The sequence below is a fragment of the Anomaloglossus baeobatrachus genome, chromosome 3 (genome assembly GCF_048569485.1).
Source record: "Anomaloglossus baeobatrachus isolate aAnoBae1 chromosome 3, aAnoBae1.hap1, whole genome shotgun sequence".
NCBI classification, from domain to species: Eukaryota; Metazoa; Chordata; class Amphibia; order Anura; family Aromobatidae; genus Anomaloglossus; species Anomaloglossus baeobatrachus.
The window spans coordinates 61,344,341-61,365,427 of NC_134355.1; the positions used below are offsets into that span (position 1 = coordinate 61,344,341).

At 42.1% G+C, this 21,087-nt stretch overlaps 1 protein-coding gene across 3 annotated transcripts in view; it reads right to left on the reverse strand.

Moving 5' to 3' along the window:
* Window positions 1-17,341, reverse strand: part of KCNK12 (potassium two pore domain channel subfamily K member 12) — a 186,504-nt gene extending 169,163 nt beyond the window's left edge. Inside the window, exons 1-2 of one of the 3 annotated variants that reach the window (XM_075338035.1) lie at window positions 16,889-17,340; window positions 15,564-16,545 (exon numbers count right to left, since the gene is read on the reverse strand). In XM_075338035.1, coding sequence (XP_075194150.1) covers window positions 15,564-15,906 — 343 coding nt within the window. In that variant the 5' untranslated portion in view covers window positions 15,907-16,545; window positions 16,889-17,340. Of the gene's footprint in view, window positions 1-15,563; window positions 16,546-16,888 lie in introns of those variants that run through there. The other 2 variants (XM_075338037.1, XM_075338038.1) reach the window with 2 other exon arrangements.
* Between the last annotated feature and the right edge of the window lie 3,746 nt (window positions 17,342-21,087).

Below are 21,087 nucleotides of genomic sequence, written 5' to 3' on the forward strand. Positions count from 1 at the left end.
CGGGGTTTGGTGGTCGGTGTTTGTACCAAACACAGACTTTACAAAAAAAACATAGTTTGGGTTCGGAGTTCGAGAGCTTTATGTATGCTGATTGCTGACCACTCAAGCAAGCATCGCTGCTCTAAGGTAAGCTCTGTGCTCAGTCCAATAAAAGTACCTTGCAATGTTTGAATGGCTCACACTGGGGGTAACAGAGTTATCGGACGTAGTATGTACCCCCCAAAAAAATGGAGAAACCCCGCCCACTGTTTCCTGGAAATATTCTATTTTTGGCTGGCTGCATGTGGGCGGAGACCCAAACTGCCCAATAAGTGACTTAGAATGGGGTTCAGGTCAAGCCCGGGTCCCAAACCAAACTTAAGATAAAGTCTGGTGGAAGCAGCCAAATCGAACTTCTATGAGTCCACTCATCTCCTAAGACCCAGCAGCTCACAGCGGGTGGTCATATTTTGTACCCGCACGCTGCCACTTCAGATGTAGCAGAGCTGGAATCGTCGTGGAACCTCGTGTGGATTACGTCAGATCTGGGTGTTTTTGGAGTTAATAAAGGGTGAAAAAGGGTAGGGTTTTTCATATGTTATGTCAAATAAAGGATTTTTTCGGTGTTTGTGTTTATTTATTTTCATTTATAGATTAGCAATGGGGCAGTCTCATAGATGCCTCCCATTACTAATCTAGGGCTTAGTGGCAGCTGCAAGCTTATTAATCCCTTATTACCCTGATTGCCACCACACCAGGGCAATTGGGATGAGCTGAGTAAAATTCTGGGATTGTCGCATCTAATGCAGCAATCCTAGGCAGCTGCAGGCTGCTATTTTTAGTCGGGGGGTCCACAATAAGCATCAGCCTCCCCAGCCTGAGAATATCAGCTCCCAGCTGTTGCATTTATTATGGCTGGGTATCAAAAATGGGGGGGACCGCACACAGTTTTTTATTATATTTATTATTATTATTATTTATTTAAATAACTTTTTTAAAGAAGCAGCATGCGGTGCCTCTAATTTTGATGCACAGTCAACATAACGTGCATGGCTGGGGGCTGCAGCTTGTAGCCATATGCTTTATCGTGGCTGGGTATCATAATATTGGGGGACCTTATGCCAATTTTTATTTATTTATTTTACATCCATCTAGATGCAGACACAGCACCTCTGGTTGCAGTCAGACACACTGTGACACACTAGGCGCTGTTTGACTGCAACCAATCAGAGATGCCGTGACTGCTGGTGGGTGGGGCAAGCAGTGCACATGCCTGAAGATAATGAGCCACCCCGAAAGTAGGGTAAGCTGCCTGGAAGCAGTGTACAGCCACACGGAGACCGGTAAGCATAAAGTGCTTGCTTTATTTTTATTTTCTTTCTTTTTTCTTTGATTTTTCTTTTTATAACCTGGTTGGATGGATTTGGATTACTTGGAGTTCCCTGAGAACTCCGGGCCCGGGGTCGGTACTCGGGTTCTTTTTAACCCGCGTGGATCTGGACTTTTACAGTCCAGGTCTGCCCATCACTAATCACCACCTAACTCATCCATGGTTGATCCCTGAGCTCCCTAATGTTCATAAATGAGCACGATCACGTGCCTAGATCCTGTCAGACCCTTGACTTGTCCTGACTAGTGCGCAGGCCAGCAAGACACTAGTCTTACAACTAATATAAAGACAACACGAGGTAAGGGGGACAAACAAGGGAGACAGATTCAACAAAAACTCAAATTTTTCTCCAGAGAGGGACTCCACTGCATCCACTGGAAAGTTCATCACAGCTTTCTCCAAAGACAACAACTTCATAGGTCAGCATAGAATGAACTATAGATGGCATAGGAGAGAAAGGGGTAGGTTTATATAGCGGAAGGGTGTGGCTGCAGCTGAAATTAACAACTACATGTCAATCACAGCAGGATAGAAAGGAACCTTAACCATTTCAGCACTGAATGGAATTAAATAAGCTACTACTTAGGATAAACATCAAGCAGGGCCTAAAGAGGATCTGCGATCAACCTCCTGATGCCAGATGCCCCCAAGGTCACCAATAGGCTGAAATTAATTCTGCTCAATATTAAAATATTCATTATAATTATTATTTTAATATTAATTGTATCACTTAATGTTGAGTAAAATTAAGTATGCTGGTGTAACGTGTCGCAGGGTGGTAGTTGTGGGTAAGGTAATTGTCTGCTGCACCCTGACACACTACATAAAAATGGAGGTCCTGGCTGGGTGTGTAGTGTTGCACTCCGGAGGCGAAACGCCTTTGCAGGAAAAATGTTGCCTCTGGTTTTGGCCGGTCAGGACCAGATGGTGCACAGTTCATTGAGGGAGACCACAAGTTCATAAAAAAACGTAGTTTTACTGAACGTAAACTTGGTAACAATAGTGTACGATAGATAGCGGGCACAAATCTTCTTACGTGTTTCAGTGTAACAGAGGATTATTAAGTACATTCTTCACTTCAGTTGTTCCAACCTCCATAAGTCCTTTTCTTCCCAACACTACCTGCCTAGTACTACATCACAAAACAAAACAAGAATGCCACGGAGACACCATCACATGTTTCTCAACGCTGGCAAGAAACTAGCCAGGTCTTTCACCAGGAAGGAACAACCACGGGAAGGGCAGTCTCCAGTCAAGGAAACCGCTTATGCCAAAACATGGTATCCATCCACAGACAGCTGTTTCGGGGTATTTGCCCCTCATCAGGGGCCCTTGTTCTAGTGTCACTGCGTTGAGAAACACGTGATGGTGTATCCGTGGTGTTGGATGTTGATCTCCCAGAGGTCAACCATCTGTACCTATGTAGTACTACATCACAGTTCTTGGAAGTCATTCTCCTCCTTAAGTTTGTCCAAAAAAAGAATAGCGTTCTTATTTTTCAGGATCTTGGGCTCAGTGATGGCTTATTTTTTGCGTAGTGAGCTAATGTTTTTAATTATACCACTTTTGTGTGCAGCTGCTACGTTTTGATCGCCTGTTATTTCATTTTTTTTAATTTGCGGCGACCAAAAACACTTAATTTTGGCATTTGGAATTTTTTTCCCGCCACGCCGTGTACCAATCAGAATAACTGGCTGTTTTATTTTGATAGATCGGGCATTTCTGCATGCGGCAATACTGAAGATGTGTAGGTTATGATTAGGAGGCATGTAGCCATGAAATACGTAAACCTCATTGGGGTGTATTTTACTACCCATCTCTTTGTCTTTTGTATTTGTGATGTTTTTATTATACTTTTTTATTATACTTTTTTGAAGAGCTGGATTTTCTCTGGATTTTCTCTGCATGGTTTTCTCTATTACTGGAACCATTTAGCTGTTGAACTCAAGGGAACAGGTGAGCTGGACTTTATTCTTTGCGTTTTGTATTTGCAGATGGTGTGCTTAGGTTTCAAAGCTTCTCCCTTTTTCCTCCAAACATAAAAATAGTCATTATGGCCAAACAGTTCAATTTTAGTTTTGTCAGACCACAGGACATGTCTCCAAAAATAAAGATCTTTGTTCCTGTGTGCATTTGCAAATATTAATCTGGCTTTTTATGTTTCTTTTGGCGTAATGGCTTCTTCCTGGCAGAGTGGCCTTTCAGACCATGTTGATACAGTACTTGTTTCACTGTGGATAATGACAAAATCTTACCAGCTTCCACCAGCATCATTACAAGGTATTTTGCTTTTGTTCTTGGGTTGATATGCACATGTCTGACCAAAGCACGTTCATCTCTGGTACACAGAACCCATCTCCTTCCTGAGCAGTATGATGGCTGAACAGTCCCATCTTGTTTGTACTTGCATATAATTATTTGTACAGATTAACGAGGCATCTTCAGGTATCTGGAAATTGCATGCAAGGATGAACTAGACTTGTACAACTCCACAATGCTCTTCCTGAGATCTTGGCTGATTTCCTTTGTCTTTCACATGATGCTACACAAAGAAGCAGTGTGTTATAGGTGTGCATTAAATACATCCACAGGTGTTGTGTCTTTAAGTAATTCATATGTTGCCAATAAACCTATCAGAAGCGTCCAAAGGCATGACATCATCATATGGGCTGTCACATTGTGTTTAAAGGCAAAGCACTCTTTGTATATGTAAACTTTTAACTTTACAGAAAGTAATAAACATATCGTAAACATTCTCTCTCATTATTCGGGCATTTGGCAAATATAAATAATTTTGGTTCCTAATTGACCTAAAACGGGAAAGGTTTATTCTGATTTCATGTCAGATAGTGAGAAAAAAACCCAGATGTGTCTTTTTAGATAGTGGATGTAAACAGTTGGTTGAACTCTATATAAATAGTTCCTCATACAATACCATCAGGGAGGCATCGGATTGCCTCCAAATTTATTCTGCTGCAGGACAACGACCCCAAAAATACAGTCAATGTCATTAAGCTCTATCTTCCAAGGAGTACTCAAAGTGATGATTTGGCCTCCAAAGACCCCTGATCTCAACATCATCAACACTGTCTGGGGTTATATGAAGAGACATAAGCATATCTGTAAGCATATACAGACACAGAAGATCTGTGGTTAGTTCTCCAAGGCGGGCTTTGCACGCTGCGACATCAGTAACAATGGGTTACCGACGCTGCAGCGATAGTCCCCGCCCCCGTCGTAGGTGCGATATCTTGTGATTGCTGCCGTAGCGAACATTATCGCTACGGCAGCTTCACATGCACTCACCTGTCCTGCGACGTCGCTCTGGCCAGCGACCCGCCTCCTTACTAAGGGGGCGGGTCGTGCGGCGTCATAGCGACGTCACACGGCAGGCAGCCAATAGAAGTGGAGGGGCGGAGATGAGCGGGACGTAAACATCCCGCCCACCTCCGTCCTTCCGCATAGCCGGCCGGGACGCAGGTAGGAGATGTTCCTCACTCCAGCGGCTTCACACACAGCGATGTGTGCTGCCTGCTGGAACGAGGAACAACATCGTACTGTCGCAGCAGCGGCATTATGGAAATGTCGGACCCTACACCGATCATACGATAACGACGCTTTTGCGCTCGTTAATTGTATGTAAAAGGCTTTACACACTACGATGTCGGGAGCGACGCCGGATGTGCGTCACTTTCGATTCGACCCCACCAACATCGCACCTGTTATATCGTTGTGTGCAAAGCCCGCCCAAGATTTTTGAAACAACCTCCCTGCCGAAGTCCATCAAAAACTGTGTGCAAGTGCCTAGACAAATTGATGCTTTTTTAAGTCAAAGGGTAGTCACATTAAATATTTATCTAAGTTATATTTCTCTTTCATCAATTTACTTTGCATTTTGTTAATTGATAAAAATAAAGTATTACAATTTCTATTTTTGAATGCATTCTTACTTTGCAATGTCTTTTGCCTAAAACCTTTGCACACTGCTATTTACAGTATTTGCATTTCTAAATAATATCATCAATACTAATGCTCATAAAGCACAGGGACACTGCCTTTTTCTACAATTTTTCAGCTCCAGGTCATGCTTTATATCAAATAATGCCTACAACTAAATGCATGCTCAAAATATGAGCCCATGCGCTCTGTAGATGGAGCCGTACTTTCTAGTATCTTGTCATCTGAAGAAGCAGAAAAATGAAATATCAAGATGAGCTAAGTGAAATGATAGAATCGGCTACCAGTGATAAACTCAGCCTGTAAATCCAGCAATATAACATGCTTGCTTTGACAGCATTCATTCAAGTGAATTTACCTCTGATAGGCATGTGCTAATGTCTAATAGAGTGGAAACGTTACACACAAAATTTCAGGAGTAAAGTGCAATGAGACATGAATAAGATGTGTAATTTGCATTGAGACTTGCAGACATTTCAGACTAGGAGAAATCCTCCTCCATGAAATTCCTTAGTTTTAATACCACGTCATATATCCAAGTAGGAGAGAAGGATGATTAGTGGTTATTCCACGCTGCCGGTCAATAATGATACTGTGCGTTATTAAAAAAAAAAAAAGTAGTTTATTGATTCAACGTGTTTCGAAGCTGCCTCACTTCTTCATCAGGAAGAAGAAAACCCACAATGTGGTTTATTGATACAACGCGTTTCAAAGCTGCTTTGCTTCTTCATCAGGAGAAAGAATAACCACAAAGAATGTTTTTTTTTCCTGATGAAGAAGCAAAGCAGTTTTGAAACACAGTCAATCAATAAACCTCGTTGAGGGTTTTCTTCTTCCTGATGAAGAAGTGAGGCAGCTTAAAAACATGTTGATTTAATAAACCACGTGGTGGTTTTTCTTTTTCCTTATGAAGATGTTTTTGTTTATTTCTTTTCACTTACAGATTAGTAATGGGTGTGTCTCATAGATGCCTCCCATTACTAATCTAGGGCTTATTGGCAACTATGAGCTGTGATTAACCCCTTATTACCCCAATTGCCACGGCACCAGAGCAATCGGGATGAACAGTGTAAAGTTCCTGAATTGTCACATCTGATGGATGCGACAATCCTGGGTGGCTGCAGGCTGCTATTTTTAGGCTTGGGGTGGGCAATAAGCATTGGTCTCCCCAGCCTAAGAATACCAGCCCCCAGCTATCGGCTTAATCATGGCTGGGTATCAAACTTGGGGAAGGGGGGGTGAGCACCATGTTTAAAAAATTATTTATTTAAATAATTTAAAAAAAAGCCGCATGCGGTTCCTCTTATTTTGTTACACAACCACGATAAGTGCATGGCTGGGAGCTGCAGCCTGTAACTGTATGCTTTATCAATGCTGGATATCATAATATGGGGTGGACCTTATGCTAATTTTTTAAAATTTATTTACTTATATTTACATCATAGGCACACATACAGCATCTCTAATTGGTTGTAGTCATTCATGTCACACAAAGGGGGGATGTGCTCTGACTGCAACCAATCAGAGACGTGTGGACTGCTAGTGGACGAGGGAAGCAGTGCATATGCATGAAGGATAATGAGTGGCCCCGGAAGCAGTGTACAGCCGCTCGAGAGACTTGGTAAGTAACACACTTGCTTTTCCCTTTTTTTTTATTTTTCCTTTATTTTTTTATTTTTTTTTTAAATTACCCAAGTTGCCGGCCCCAGATTGTTACCCAGAGTTCCCTGAGAACTTTGGGCCTGTGGTTGGTGCTTGGGTACTTTTGAACCTGCATGGATCTCGACATTTACAGTCTGGGTCCGCCAATCACTAACTGGTAGTTAAGAAGGGGGTTGCTGCATTGACCTGAGTTTGATATTCGCTATGGGCTCCATGACTTCTATATATGCCAATGAATATATAATTACATCCAAGCAACTGAGCCATAAAATCTACAAATATTTTGTAATTATATTGTCTCATTCTGGATAAAAAGATCAGTCTCCACCCTAACAAGCAGGACATCATTCCCAATACGAATTCAATAACACAGCCTTTTAGGAATAATTGCACATATAGCAATGATAAGAAACTACGGTATATATAGGTTGGTAGTGCATTTTTAATGGTCAATACTGATGATAAGAACCCAAAAGGTACAGTGTGAGTAATATGTATGTCCATGCCCTGGAACCTTAAGAGGGGTTGTTTCACTTAAATTCATGTATTTTGGGCTGATCATCATTTTTGAAATTGGGTTTCCTTAAAAATTTAGCACCTTTTGCCTTCTATAGCAATGAGTTAACTGAGAATCCATCAGTGAGTTAGTTCTGATCGTCTGAGTTTGTAACTCTTTTCTGTTTTTTTTTTAGCTATTTACAGCTGATTTATGACCAAAGGTTAAATTTAAAAACTAAATGTGCAATGAAAAAGAGAGACTATAAAAACCAAACTGTGCAAATACTTTAATGGGACCCAAAGGTGAAATTGATTTTTAGTCCGAAGTATTTGCATTGAAAGAAAAAAAAAATACATCTCCAAAAGTGGGAAACCTATTTAATGACAAGCTGTGATGGCACTGACTAGTCGCTATCATATGCTCTCTTTGGCTGGGCAATCAAGGTATGGCTATTTCAAATGGATTAGAAGGCATATGGTTGTAAATTTATATGGTCGTTATACTGTATATAGTATGGGCTTACTAAGCTGACATGGAAATGCACATGTACCAATTAATGTGATTTTTCTCCTTGGATTCATGTTTTCTGGGATTAACAGGGAATTCATTAAAGGGCTGCTTCATTAAAAAAAAAACAACAAATAATTTTAAATATCCCATCAGAGATTAATAAGCTAATATACATGGCTTTGTATCTTTCTCTTCTAGCTGTTGTCATGCAGTGACTATCGGGTTCCTTCAGGTATAGGGCAACTCCTGGCGAGCGTAGCAACACACAGAGTGCACTGGGAACACAATACAATGGTGGACCTTAGCGCTAGGGGGTGGGGAGCGGGGTCACCTCCTGCCATTCACTTGAGGCTGATCCCTGCATTGCTTAATGTTCCTATGCGGGTTCTTCCCCCTGTTGCCGATCACGTGCATATGCCCCTGCTTGCCCTGTACTCACCATGGCTAGTGAGAAGGCTGACAAGAGCACTAGTCTCGGCACTGCAATAATACAACACAAGGGAAGGGAGACAGACAGGGGAAAAATAGACAGAAAAAGGAAAACACTCCAAGCTCCTCCAATGCAGCTAAACACCACAACTGCAATTGTCATGACTCCTCAGCTTCCTCCAGAGACTAGCTCCTTCCAAAGTGTTTACTATAAGAATGAAGATTCCATAACCGGCATCAGATGGTAAGGGGTGTGACTTTTTATAGCAGAAGGGTGTGGTCACAAAGAGCTGCACCTGAGATTAAGGCTACAAAGGACAGCCAGATAAGAAAGAGTCCTTAACCCCTACAGCACCAAAAGAAATTAGATTCACTGAAACACAAGCTGCATAAAAAGAGCTCCCCCCAGAGATGGACACACCCATGACAGCTGTGCTTTACATGGACATCTGAGTCATTTCAGTAGGCACCGTATAATGCTCCTGTTTGCCTGTGGTGGCGCTGCAGGGGAATTGAACACTCTGACATAAGACTGAAATATCCAAACAATATGAAGCTACAGCGAGTGATATTTATTACTTGGTGACATCATAGAAGCATGAGAACAATTAGGAAGATTGAGGTAAGCGTCGCTGGTTATTCTGCTAGGTCTCTGAGCGCCATGTACAAAGCATCTGGGAAAAGCTGCTGCGTTAGTAAGTTCTTATTTAGAACAGAATTCAACAAAAAGGTTTCCGTGTAACCACAGGCTACGCTGGAAATCCATTATACCAACATTATCTAATTTTTAAAGATTTTTCAGATTTCTATTGTTGCTGCAAATCCAATTGCTTAACCAATTGTGCAGATGATGGAGCAGCGGACGGCTGAGTGGCGGCTCCATCTACCTGGCAGTTGGCAGTGCGCTATTGAACTGCTGAAGATCTGCCATCAATCTACTTGGCATAAAAATAAAATGAATGCGTTCTCCAGCAGAGGGGAGAAAAATGGTAATGTGGTATCTGAGTGTCAACAACCAAATCGAAGGCTTCCATCAAACATACAAACACTACGTCAATGGAGAAGATAAAGGAATTGTCTAAACGAGGTTGCCTCATCTCCTTAACTGGGTAATATGGAAAAATAAATGAAGTAAGAAAGTTCAGTGGTATGAAAAAATTCCTATTTATTGCTCATAAAATTCTTGTACACGAGAGATCAAAAATTTCCATGGAGAATGCTATAATAGCGTTTGTGACCATCCTTAGCCATTTTTTAATATTGCAAAATGCTTGTAAAAATAAGAAACTAACCTCTGTTTACATTTTATTCTATTCTTAAGAACAGAGAGAATTTTTAATCATATACAGCGGGCACGGAAAGTATTTAGACCCCTTTAAATTTTTCACTCTTTGTTTCATTGCAGCCATTTGGTAAATTCAAAAAAAGTTCATTCTTTTCTCATTAATGTACACTCTGCTCCCCATCTTGACAGAAAATAAACAGAAATGTAGAGAGTTTTGCAAATTTACTACACCAGAAAAACTGAAATATCACATGGTCATAAGTATTCAGACCCTTTGCTCAGACACTTATATTTAAGTCACATGCTGTCCATTTACTTGTGATCCACTTTGAGATGGTTCTACTCCTTCATTGGAGTCCAGCTATGTTTAATTAAACTGATAGGACTTGATTTGGAAAGGCGCACACCTGTCTATATAAGACCTCACAGATCACAGTGCATGTCAGACCAAATGAGAATCATGAGGTCAAAGGAACTGCCCAAGGAGCTCAGAGACAGAATTGTGGCAAGGCACAAATCTGGCCAAGGTTACAAAAGAATTTCTGCAGTACTCAAGGTTTCTAAGAGCATAGTAGCCTCCATAATCCTTAAATGGAAGAAGTTTGGGACCACCAGAACTCCTCCTAGACCTGGCTGTCCAGCCAAACTGAGCATTTGTGGGAGAAGAGAGAGGTAAATAAGAACCCCAAGATCACTGTGGCTGAGCTCCAGAGATGCAGTAGGGAGATGGGAGAACGTTTCACAAAGTCAACCATCACTGCAGCCCTCCACCAATAGGGCCTTTATGACAGAGTGGCCCAATGGAAGCCTCTCCTCAGTGCAAGACATATGAAAGCCCGCACAGAGTTTGCAAAAAAACACATGAAGGCTCTCAGACGATGAGAAATAAGATTCTCTGGTCTGATGAGATGAAGATAGAACTTTTTGGTAATAATTGTAAGTGGTATGTGTGGAGAAAACCAGGCACTGCTCATCACCTGCCCAATACAATCCCAACAGTGAAACATGGTGGTGGCACCATCATGCTATGGGGGTGTTTTTCAGCTGCAGGGACAGGACGACTGGATGCAATTGAAGGAATGATGAATGCGGGCAAGTACAGAGATATCCTGGATTAAAACCTCTTCCAGAGTGCTCTGGACCTCAGACTTGGCTGAAGTTTCACCTTCCAACAAGACAATGACCCTAAGCACACAGCTAATATAACAAAGGAGTGGCTTCAGAACAACCCTGTGACCATTCTTGACCGGCCCAGCCAGAGCCCTGACCTAAACCCAATTGAGCATCTCTGAAGAGACCTGAAAATGGCTGTCCACCAACATTCCCCATCCAACCTGACAGAACTGGAGAGGATCTGCAAGGAAGAATGGCCGAGGATCCCCAAATCTAGGTGTGAGAAACTTGTATCATTCCCAAGAAGACTCATGGCTGTACTAGCTCAAAAAGGATGCTTCTACTCAATACTGAGCAAAGGGTCTGAATACTTATGACCATGTGATATTTCAGTTTTTCTTGTTTAATAAATTTGCAAAAATTTCTACATTTCTGGTTTTTTGTCAAGATGGGGGATGGGGTGCAGAGAGTAATGAGAAAAAAAATGAACTTTTTTGAATTTACCAAATGGCTGCAATGACACAAAGAGTGAAAATTTTAAATGGGTCTGAATACTTTCCGTATCCACTATAGTTTACTGCTCCATCCATAGTATAGCAACTACCTCTGCCGTCTATCAGTGGTGGTTGGACTCAGAAGTAATGAGCACAGCACTTACGGATGCAGACAGGAATGGGCGCCTGTGCAAGAACAGTATATGGGTCCTTTTCAAGCCAATAACTCATTAAAATGTACCATTTCATCTGCGTTGAAGGTAGAAATGGGCCTCTGTACTTTTTGGGACCCTGTGTGCCTGCACAGTCTGCACCAATGATATGTCCGCCCCTGGAGCACAGTTATAAAGCTTGCAAAGCTACATCAGCTGGCAGCATGGGAGAGCACACAGTTCAGACCTAAAGGACAACCATCAAGAGCTCCCCATACCCCGTCTCACAGAGAAGCCAGAGAGCAATGTACTTTTGAAGACTCCTTTAATTGGACAATCCCTTTTAGAGAAAAGAGGCTTTGGGCAATTAGCTCCAGGGGAAATATAGTATGATATGCCACCCATTTAAATACATGTGTTAAACTTTATCAGATCCCTAGTAGGGGATGTATAATGAATAATGCTCGCTGGTGTTAAGGCGGCGAGTGGGCGTGATCCCACTGGACCACAAGAGGTACCTGCACTAACCCAGAAGGGTATGTGCCAAAGCCACAGCTGGTGAGGATGGGCTTGGCTGCTGGTAGACACCAGGTGCCACAGCCAGGGCAGTGTCTGGGACTGTGGCAGCTGACTGCAGGCAGGACGGCTGGTATAGATAAAACGGCAGATGAAGGCAGGTACGGATGGCACAGCAGAAACTGACAGGTATGGGAAGGCAGGTACAGGTAGCGGGTACAAGATAAACAGGACCTGACAACTAGCTATGAAGCAGACACTAACTAACAGACTATGTTGCCCAGGCACCTTCCCTAGTCGGAGGATGCCTTTAGTACCTAGTACTTCTGGGAAATGGTGTGCTGGCTCTTTTAGAGCAGGGAAGGTGTACACGTGCCCTAAGTGCGCTCCCGGGGGACCTATCTAGCATGCACAGGCCCCAGGAGCAGGAGGCAGGAGGAGAGCACATGGAGGACTATAGCAAGGCGGGGGAGTGTGCGAGCAGACTTGGGCGGCATATTAACGTCCCTTTAAGAGGCAGGATAGCACAGTGACGCCGGCATCACATAATGTCTATATGACCCAATGCTCTATGGATATTTGCATGGTGGAAAGTCTCAAGAAGAGCCACAGTGTCCCTAAAGAGACGACCTTTTTCCAAACGTCCAATTACATTTGCCTGAAGTCATTGATTTACAATAGGAAGACTGCTGTTCAAGGACAACAGGGGAATAATTACATTGGATGGACACCTATTAATTTTATTGGTGCAATGCATCATTTTAGGGATGAATATCTGCATTTTCATTACAGTATCTATTACAATACCAGTCCAGCCAATCCTCACCACAATGTAATGGGTGATATTGTGATATCGGAGGAACACATGATCGGAGCAGAATCCTCGTTAGTTTGCATCTAGTTTGAAATGTGTTGTAAAGACTTATTGATGACACCACAGGTCGGGGAAGGGGCGCAGCTTCCCATATTATTATTATATATGTGACATGAATCACTGCAAAGTCTTACATTCGGTTCCTGTTTGTACATGAATCATAATAACTAATAAGAACCTTCATAAATGAAGATAATTCTCAAGGCTTTACCTACAGCAGATCTATGTCCTCAGCACAAGGACATCTTATAACACTGGAGACATTGATAAGGCTGGATCCTGCAGAAACGATACAGTATAACGTCTGTACCTTACTAATCTCTGCTTAAAGGTAGGGTTCACCCATGGCCCGAAATTTTGTAGGGCAGGGGTGGAAGATTCTTACCTGACCAGATTGCAAGAACTATTTCAATTTCAGCAAATAGTGGCTGTACATGTAGAATAGCAACAAAAACTTAAGTAAATGTAAGTAACTTAAGTAAATGTAAGTAACAAGTAAATGTAAGTAAATTTACCGTATGTAAATGTAAGATCAACCTCATTAGCCAGACTAAATCTACTGTAAGCCATTTCCATCATATTCAGTAATTTAAAATACCACCTGATAAGGATCACAAATCTCTGAGGTTACGTATGAGTGACTATGTGCTGGCCATGTGTGCACAAATATATATAAAATATATATTTTTATATATATATATATATATATATATACTGCTCAAAAGAATACAGGGTACTCCAACAAGGATTTTGTATTCTAGTGTTCCCTTTATTGTTTTGAGCAGTATATACATAGATATATATACCCAGCGTGTGTCTGAATATGTAAAATATATGCAAAATTTAAAACAAAAGAAATCAAACCCCATTGCTAATCATATAATGCCCAGTTTATTATAGTGTTCACAATCAGCAGCTGCAGCAAATCCTCGGTGCAGGTGGTTGTAAAATACTGCACACAAACACTGCATGCTATAGATCTTGCACAACAGAAAATCTATATGAAGCCTATAGAGGGCACTCTTGCATTTTGTTGTTCACTTCAGTTGCCAAGACAACATACATTAAAACATGCTAGATTGTGCAACATGCATTATTTTTGCTGATTTGGAACTTTTCATATGATGCAGCAATTGATAAAATGCATGGACACACTTAAAAGTATTAGTATCTGGTGCAGAAAAAACAATGGATGAGAGAGAGAGATAAGTGATAGAAAGAAAGAAAGATAGATAGATAGATAGATAGATAGATAGATAATTTAGATAGATGATTGATAAACTGATAGATATAAATTGATAATGGATATATATAAATGGTAGCCAGATAGATAAGTTATATATATAGATAAACAGATAAATAGACAGATGATTAGATAGATACATTAGATAAATATATAATAGATAGATAAATGATAGCTAGATAGAAAGCTAGATAAATAATAAGTTATAAAGATAACCAGATAGATAGATAATATATATATATATATATATATATATATATATATATATATATATATATATATATATATAAAAAATAGATAATAGATAGATTATTTAGATAGTTAATAGATACATAAATGATAGAGAGATAGATTGATAAATCCCTGTTTCCCTGAAAATAAGACCTACCCCAAAAATAAGCAATAAGCCCTAGCATGATTTTACAGATTTTTTGGAATATGCCTGAAGTATAAGCCCTACTCCAAAAATAAGACCTAGTTACAGTCAATCGACATTAGGGGGGAGTCAAAATAGGGAAATTCTCAGGGCCCTACTCCCTAAGGGGTCCCCAGTGTTTCTATTCCAAGGTCAACACTGCTTTAGGAATTTTATGTAACCATCATGTCACCAAACGTCTCTCAACTATAGTAGTCTAGAACTAAAGAAGGACAGGGTGGTATGTATGTACAGAGTGTGTATATATGTGTATGTGCAGAGTGAGCATGTGTGTGTGTGTGTGTGTGTGTGTGTGTGTGTGTGTGTGTGTATTATTCACAGGATTTGGAGAGTTATGTTGATGTTCCAAATAAAACATCTCCTGCAAATAAGCCCTAGCCTATGTTTACAAGCCAAAAATATTATAAGACCCTGTCTTATTTTTGGAAAAACAGGGTAGATAGATAGATAGATGATAGCTAGAGGGATAGATAGATGATAGATAGATAGATAGATAGAGGGATAGATATATAAATAGAGGGATAGATAGATCATAGATAGATGATGGATAGATAGATATATAGATAGACAGATAGATAGATCATAGATAGATGATAGATAGATAATAGATAGATAATAGATAGATAGATCATAGATAGATAGACAGATGTATAGATCATAGATAGATCATATTTAGATAGATCATAGATAGATCATATTTCGATAGATCATAGATAGATCATATTTAGATAGATCATAGATAGATAATAGATAGATAGAGATAGATAGATAGATCATAGATAGATCATATTTAAATAGATCATAGATAGATAATAGATAGATAATAGATAGATCATACATAGATGATAGATAGATAGATCATATTTAGATAGATCATAGATAGATAATAGATAGATAGATAGATAGATCATGCATAGACGATAGATAGACATAGTCTCCTTATAATGGATTTCTCAAGCTGTAAAGTATACGTTCTGTTTGCACCATGCTATTAGACACATTGACATCAATGATGGGCTCTTACCTATAGTTGAGACTACTGTTCCTACAAAGTAAAAAGCACCAGTGAAGTCCCACCTTGGTCTGAGGGCATCTGCCCTGATCCCTGCTGCCATGGCTGCTTCATAATCTCTAAGGAATGAGCGCAGCTCTTGGAGGCTGATATTAAAGGACTCACTGAAGTTCTTCAGGACCCGGTCCCAGCGGTTGTGAGCTTTAGTTTCAGATGGACTTTCTATGGTGGAGAAGATAGTGGCTCCTGCGATCAGATAAAGTACAATGAAAATGGCTAAGAGAAGGAACCTCCCGTTGTCTTCATTCAGTGGCAGTAAGCAACAGCAGGTTTTAGTTCTCCTACCAGACATCATCCAAATTTCAGCACCACTGGGCAGCTGGACAGCAACCAACACCACCTCGGGTGGAGAGGCATTTGACCACACTTCATAAGGAGACAATCCCCAGAGTGTAATTCACCTTTTATTCTGCAAGTTCAAGGGAGTGGATGGAAAACTGTAACTCTTCCTAATTTCTCATTTGACATTGTATCTGTGTCTGATTTGCTTTGGTGACATTGAGAAATCAGGGTTCAGTATAAAGCTCTTGGGGATCTTCAGGTTCTTTGCGGAGATTTCTTCCCAGGACTTAGTAGCATCTGAAGGTGCAATGTCGCATGTGAAGCCTCCTATGTCCACTGCCCATGCATATAGTTTTATGGCACTTGGTAATGTTGCATACTCTAATGATACTGCAAATAGCTCAGTTCTAGCAAATATAACATTTACTGGTCACAAATCCACAAGCCTTCAGTGTATAGAATTTCATCCAGCCCATGACCTTCAATGCAAATCCTTATGATTTCCCTTTGAAATTTGTATCCATGATGGTTGATCCATTTGTAATGGAGAATTTTAGACAAGGCAAACCCCATCCATTGCATGCATCTTCATTAACCCTTTGACCTCTGCAGATATAAAGTATATGAAGTGTATGTCTTCCTCTTGCTGGACCTTGAATCACAAATAATAATTTTTGCTTGTAAACTTTTGTACTGTGACATGGCAAAGACAAGGTGTGACAATGACAAACTTTCCCATCCTTGCAAAGAATTAAGACTCCCCAGCACCTTAAATACTTCTCATATAGGGTGAATATAAGAACAACATCAAAATATACATCACATCATAGTAGAAAAAAAAGCTGCAATGAGATCCATGGTAATGCAAATCATTAAGGCTACTCTGCTACATTGAAAATACACAATAAAAGAACAATTAAATGGCTAGAAGTGTGTCCTATTGGTTATTTATTAGGTTATAGGTTGCATAGAAGTCTTTGGTACAAGCCACATACCTGGAGCATTGGGTGATCTTCTATCTGAGCAGGTTCCTTGCTGCAGCTATTGAATATATTGTATCAATAGAGGGGAATAGATTAAGGCGTTTTCTCTTATTTGAAGAAATACTTGTGTCTTCCTGCAGACAGAGCTGTGTTTTCTGCCATTTGTCTGCTGTGGGTTGCATAATCAGCTCAGGAGAGTGTAGTTTGCTGTGCAGTTTGCAGGCTGCCTGGCTCACTCACTCCAGCACCTTGGAGAGCACTGTGCTACTGAGGTCAGCAGTCATCTCCAGCACTGAGGAGGAAGGGGCTGCTGCAGGGTGTATCATCCCTGGATCCTGCACTCCTCAGCTACAAGCAGGAGACATACAGGAGGACACACTGAGAAGAAGAGAATAGCATACAACTGAAGAGAGAAGGATACATCATCTCTGTTTATAAATATACTCCCTCTATTTGTAAACTATTCTGATCTTGCACAATACATAAAGCTGCTTTGCTGATGTAACTGTTTCTTAAAGGGGTTGGGTCAATCTCTTTTTAAATGAATTAGTTCCCCTTGGAAATGAAAATAACAGAAACTCCAGAATCATTACAGTAATGTCTGCGTCGGATCTGTCAGGATTCTTGTTGCATTGTTATGCCATGTGGCCACTGCAGCTAATCAGCAGCCACTATTAGGCCACAGCGTTCCCACTTCACTTGGAAGAATGTCGGACAAGCAGAAGACGTGAGAAGCAGCCAACAATCAAGCACTGACTGGTTGTAGGGCTCATGGGGTAAGACAATACCACGTGAATCCCGGCAGACCCGCCACCAACAATGTTGGAATGGTACCAGGGTGGGAGGTGAGTTTCTGTTATTTTTGTTTTCCAAGGAGGAGGAGGAGGACTACTTCATTTAAAAAGGGGTTGTCCAGGCAGCGGACAACAACCTTTAAGATAAGGAAGTACAGTAGCCTTACTTCCCAGGAAATTCACATTAGAATATCATGAGATGTGATAAACCGCAACTCCAACCTCTTTCCTTTTTCTTTCTTTCTTTCTGTCTCTTTCTTTCTTACTTTCTTTCTTTCCTCTTTCTTTCTTTCCTTCTTTCTTTGTTTCCTTCTTTCCGTCTTTCCTTCCTTCTCTCCTTCCCTTCTTTCCTTCCTTCTTTCCTTCCTTCATTCCTTCCTTCTTTCCTTCCTTCTTTCCTTCCTTCTTTCCTTCCTTCCTTCCTTCCTTCCTTCCTTCTTTCCTTCCTTCCTTCCTTCTTTCCTTCCTTTTCTTCTCTTTCCTTCCTTCTTTCCTTCTCTTTCCTTCCTTCTTTTCTTCCTTCCTTCTTTTCTTCCTTCCTTTCCTTCCTTCTCTTTCATTCCTTCTTTCCTTCCTTCTTTAATTTTTTTCTAATCATAATTATTTTTTAAAATTAATTCTTATATGTATAGTAACAATATATTCTGCAGCAATTTACAATTCAGAAGGAACTTGAACAAACAAGATACGACATTACAGAATAACACATAGCTCAACGCATATCAAGAGGAGCGAGGACCCTGCTTGCAAGCTACAATCTATGAGGAAATAGGAGACACAAAAGGTAAAAGGTAAAAGTAAAGGGCTTATCATGTAATGTCCAGCCATCAGTATAATAAATAGAGCCAATCGAATAACTGCATGAACCAGTCACAAACTAATGTCTGCATAGGTACAGGTACAAAGAGCTGCAGAGTTCACGGAAGTGAGAACAGGGGATGGTTAGTTAGATGAGTTTGATGAGGTGATACACTGAAGAAATGTGTTTTTAGGGCACACCTAAAACTATGGATACTGGGAATTAATCAGATTGTATGTGGTAGCACATTCCAGAAAACTGTCACGGCATGAGAGAAGTCCTGGAGATGGGAGTGGGAGGTTTAGGCTAAGGCCACACGAGCATATGGCATCCAATGCAAGTGTATCGGATGCTACTCTCTGCTTCTGGTGTGCTGCGAGTATAAGCCGAGTGTCTTACCACTGTGATCCGATCCTGCGGTTGGATCACAGCCGCGGAGGAGAGGGAGGGCTTAATCTCCCTACCGCTTTCATTGCCAGCTGATGCGATTATCACACTGCACTCTGGTGTCATCTCAGTCCAGTGCAATGTTTATCTCATACCGATAGACTTGTGCGGGTGCAAGTGAAACCGAATCAGATTCCACCTGCAGCATGCTGCAATTGTTTTCTCGGTCCGATTAGTGCTGAAAAAATAATCACAGATGGGAGCTGCACCATAGAGTAACATGGGTCCGGGTGGAATGTGATTTTTTTCATCGCATTCCACTAGGACCGTTTTTCTCGCCATGTGTCCTAGCCCTAAGATTATAGATGATGGTAGCCTTAGGTCATTACCAGAAGGGAGAGATCAGGTAGGCAGATAGAGAAAACCAAACTTTCTACCTAATATCCATAATATATATATATATATATATATATATATATATATATATATATATATATATACACATATATATATGTGGCGCCCTGGACAAGCCAGGTCGTCACAGGTACTACACCAACACACCCTACACCCCGGCTAGGCACACCGAAGCTGGTGGCCCGCACAATCCGAGAGAAGGAAAGCCTCCACCAAGCGACCTTCCGTGTCCGGGGCCCGCTCTATGAGGGGCAAGTGAGGAGGTTTGACGTCCGTTGGGGCTATGGTTTTACCTATGAGCCGGGCCTGGAGGCCGAAGTCTATGTGGCCAGACGGGATGTCAATGCCCATCTGCCGGAGGAGCACCCGGGCTGCAACCTGATGCCGGGAGACTTGGTGCAGTACACCAGGCACTGCGGGGAGGGGGGTTGGTTCGCGCTGGATGCAAGGTTGAGGGGCGGTCAAGAGACCCAAATGCCAGCCCAGCCCCCTCCTCCAGTCGCCCCCTGGACTTAAAGTGAGAGTCAGCGGTTCCCCAGCCAAAAAGTTGTCCCCGTTGGGACCATCAGCACCGTTGTGAATGACCCGTTTGAACGTTTTTTGAATGATAAGTAAGAAATCAACCGAAGAAGTAACCTGATTGATGTTTTGATTGAACCGGCCGTTGCCGGCAACTGTTGTCCCTGTGGGGACTGTCTTTGATCCTTGCGTAAGGAACTGCTTACGGACAAGCCCGAGAACTTGCAGGGCAACCACAAACTTAGTGGCATGTAAATAAAAACGTTGGCTCGATACCGTTACCGCCTCCGGAGCAGCTGATTTGGAGGATGGGCCTGGAGGAAACGGATGGCCCAGGCCCGCCACTACCGTAACCGGTGGCAATCCTCCGGGGGGGTTCAGGGGTCCCCATGGACGTGGGTCCTCGGAAAGGGACAGAACCCGCTCGGGCAACTTGGTGCTGGACTGGGGTCAAGGGGTGCTGCCCATTTGCTTAGGGGCAGCATCAGGGCCAGGTTGCTTGGGTGGGAGAAGAGCGGAAGCCGTAACCGTATTTATTAAAAATGTTGGTAACGTTTAAAAAATGTGCCTCCCGATGTGGAAAGATTGAAAAATGCTTGTTTTACATGTTTACCATTTTTTATCTTTTACAGTTAAAATAAAACCGGTGATGGACGGGCAGCCCGCGGACGGTCTGCATTTTGCTAAGGGGGAATGTGGCGCCCTGGACAAGCCAGGTCGTCACAGGTACTACACCAACACACCCTACACCCCGGCTAGGCACACCAAAGCCAAACACAAACCCTTGTTGCCTTCCTCCAGGGGCTGATGTCCACACCAGGGGGGTGGGCCAGGCGGTTGGTCCCGCCCACCGAGGAGTTCACAGTCCTGGAGGCGGGAAAAGTACAGAGATAAGTTTTGGAGAGGAAAGTGGTAACAGAGGAGACTGACCGTGTCCGGGTGTGTGGCCCGGGCACTCAGCAAGGTTGGCAGACGGTGGTGACCGTCTGCAGGAGAGGCTAATTGGAGCAAACCATATGGACCGTGGACGGGCGGTGGCCCAGCGGTACCGGATCGGGGAGTAAAGAGAAGCCAGCACCATCCGGCAGGGCCTACGGACCCCGACCAGGCTAGGAGTCGCCGTAAAACCGGTCAAATCCGTTAGCGAAGGGAACCTCTGGGGTTTCCCAGCAGCCAAGACCCAATTGAAGGCAACAGCTCACACCGTAGAGGGAAACACAGTCACCGCCAAGGCTACAGTTCCCAGGGCCAGAGCCTGCGGGCAAAAGGGGCTCCCTCAGCCTCCATCCAAGCTGGGG